Source organism: Rhopalosiphum padi, chromosome 3 (genome assembly GCF_020882245.1).
Source record: "Rhopalosiphum padi isolate XX-2018 chromosome 3, ASM2088224v1, whole genome shotgun sequence".
NCBI lineage: Eukaryota > Metazoa > Arthropoda > Insecta > Hemiptera > Aphididae > Rhopalosiphum > Rhopalosiphum padi.
Window position 1 is genome coordinate 12,419,474 of NC_083599.1, and position 2,677 is coordinate 12,422,150.

Sequence of the window (2,677 nt, forward strand, 5' to 3'; positions counted from 1 at the left end):
TATAGTCATATTTTTTTTTATTTGCAATATTATTTCACTTATTGTCAACTAAGTATCACAACCAAAACAAGCAAAATCATATTATTAATTATTATACTGGTTTATCTAGTATTTTTCTCATTTTCACCGATAAATTATAATGTTATATTTAAAATTTTTATTTATAACTATATTTGCCTGTTGCCCTGTTATTGCACTCGGAGAATAGATATATGAGAATAGGTTTATGCGTACGGAAATATACTCATTGTCAAAGTTTAGCATATTCCATATAAAATTAAACATAGTTAAATGTAAAAAAGATATTATTTCATTTATGTAAAACATGTAAATGGAATCACACATTTTACTCATTTTTAAAAAATAAATAAATATCCAAAGAGTTGGAGATTAGTTACAGGACATAAATAATTAGAAACACTTTATTGCAACTAAAAGAAAGAGGATGGTTATTGTATTATTAGATAAATAAATGTAATTATTAATATTCAAAATGATAGATATTTATTTACCAATCAGAGATAATAATTATTTAAGTCAATCAATATTTTATGATTCTACAGGCTCTTCAAACATATCACGACTGTATTTTTTTAATTTTAAATGTATGACAAATATAACATAAGAAGTTTTTGGAATTCTACAACATCGACATCTTGAATAATTTCTACATTTTTTGGTTTATGAGTTATTCCTGAATAATCAATAAGTAATCCACCACGAGCTTCACCTGACATAATTGGTGTTAAATTTGTAACAAAAGATTTTGTAATCAATTTTGGCCACAACATTGCAGCTACAGTTAATGAATCACAAGGTTGCCAAGTTGGTAATTTCTTAATTTTTGATTCTGCTTGATTTAAAAATTTCATAAATTCTGAATCAATACCACCAAGTACATTTATTCTCCATGACTAAAACAACAAAATAAATTATTGGTAAATTATTTAAAGTAGTTTTTTTTTATACATTTTACCGATAATATGTTAATTGATAAATTAGTCTCCCAAGGTATTAAACTAATTTCTCCTTGAGTTGAGTTAAAAAATATAAAATTACTCTCTGGATCCGAGCCAAAATTAAATTCAACACCTGGATTTATATTCCCATAGCCATTAACACTTCCACCCATGACATAAAAATGTTTGACTTTATGAACAAAATTTGGATCCAACGATATTGCAAGCGCGACATTTGTTGTAGGTCCAAGTACAAGTATACTCAATTCACCAGGATATTTATTAGCTAAATCAACTAATGCAACTGCTGCGTGCTTTGATCTATCAATATAACTAGTAATATCTTGATTAAATTTGAAATCGCCAAATCCGTCATTTCCAAAGAAATTATCAGATGTATGATTCTGGATCAATGGTTTGTAAGCACCAGCATAAACTGGTATCTATTAAAAAAAAAAATTAATTCTTGGTTTAAAATACATGACAATAAATAAAAAAAATGTTTTCTTGTCAAAATTACTTTTGTTTCGTTTGCGATTGCCAATGTCTTGAGCACATTATTTTCGACGTTGCTCAAACCGGAGTTACCATAAGTGCAAGTTATTGCCACAATATCGAAATGTGTGTTGTTGTTAGCACACACTGATAGTAAAAGCAAAAGGGCCATTGCATCATCACCACCAGCATCCGTATCAACCACAAGTTTATCACTTTTCACTCTAGAAGAATCAATCAAATTTTGTTCATACATGTTTATAGTTAAAATACGGTAACAATTCTTATATTTACTTTAGAAAAAATATTTTAAATATTTAAATCTACATTTTTAATTTAAAATTTATAAAAGTTAATTTACCCTGTTAAAATTGTCATCAAAATTAATCCAAGAGAGATTAATAGTTCTTTTTTCCCCATCATTTTTGAATGTTTCTTATTGAACCTAAAGGCTAAAACATAATACGTATGAGAGAAATTATATACTTATTTAAATTAAAGATTATACCTACACGTGTACCTAATAGTTTCTAGACTTTTAAACTTATGTTGAATGTCCGTAACTGGATCTGATTGTATATAAAACTAAAATAAACGTTTTTTTTATATTTAACTTCTAATATTTAATTTTATTTGACGATGGCACGACTCCTTAGTATTAGAAATAATTGTTTCGTTTCTAGTTTAAATAATGTTTTTGGATTCGGCGATCAAATTGGAATTAGGTACCAATTATAACCTGGGGTATTGACCTAATAAAATAAATAATGAATATTATTTAAGGTTGTCTAATATATGTCTATTCACGTATGTAATGAACAGGTAATTTTTTTATATGGATGAAATGCAATTATCAGAAGATCAACATTGACATTTGACTTTATAATCTATAATGTTAATTATTATTTTTATTTATTTATTTTATTTATTAATTAATTTATTCTTTTTTTAAATAAATTATGTGTGTAATTTTAAATTGATCATATACCTAATCAATAATCATATATATTACTACCATAGACGTAACTAAAAGGGTCTTGGATGGGCTTCTGCTCCATCAGAATTTCTTAAAACACTACCTATACTTTTTTTATGAAAAGAAAAAGTTATGATTTTTGTTTAAAAATTGCAAAATAAAGAAGTATACTGAATGGCGAATACTGTATACGTATACCATTTTTGATGTTGAATAGTATTAATTATTAAATCAATCTAAATTTGAA

At 25.8% G+C, this 2,677-nt stretch overlaps 1 protein-coding gene across 1 annotated transcript; it reads right to left on the reverse strand.

Annotated features, from left to right (window-relative positions):
* Nucleotides 1-542: 542 nt before the first annotated feature.
* On the reverse strand, nucleotides 543-2,060 carry LOC132926884 (uncharacterized). Its single transcript, XM_060991306.1, has 5 exons — nucleotides 1,967-2,060; nucleotides 1,816-1,906; nucleotides 1,480-1,678; nucleotides 977-1,402; nucleotides 543-914 (listed from the first exon to the last, which is right to left on the reverse strand). Exons 2-5 carry the CDS (start codon nucleotides 1,875-1,877, stop codon nucleotides 600-602), a joined length of 1,002 nt encoding a protein of 333 aa, XP_060847289.1. The 5' UTR covers nucleotides 1,878-1,906; nucleotides 1,967-2,060; the 3' UTR covers nucleotides 543-599.
* Between the last annotated feature and the right edge of the window lie 617 nt (nucleotides 2,061-2,677).

Bases quoted from the DNA above. Each gene is read 5' to 3' on its own strand.
- LOC132926884 (XM_060991306.1), bottom strand. From the start codon at position 1,877: ATGATGGGGAAAAAAGAACTATTAATCTCTCTTGGATTAATTTTGATG. The intron at 1,403-1,479 runs GTAATTTTGACA...TTTTTTTAATAG, and splicing joins CAATCGCAAACGAAACAAAA to ATACCAGTTTATGCTGGTGC. The intron at 915-976 runs GTAAAATGTATA...TTGTTGTTTTAG, and splicing joins TATCAATTAACATATTATCG to TCATGGAGAATAAATGTACT.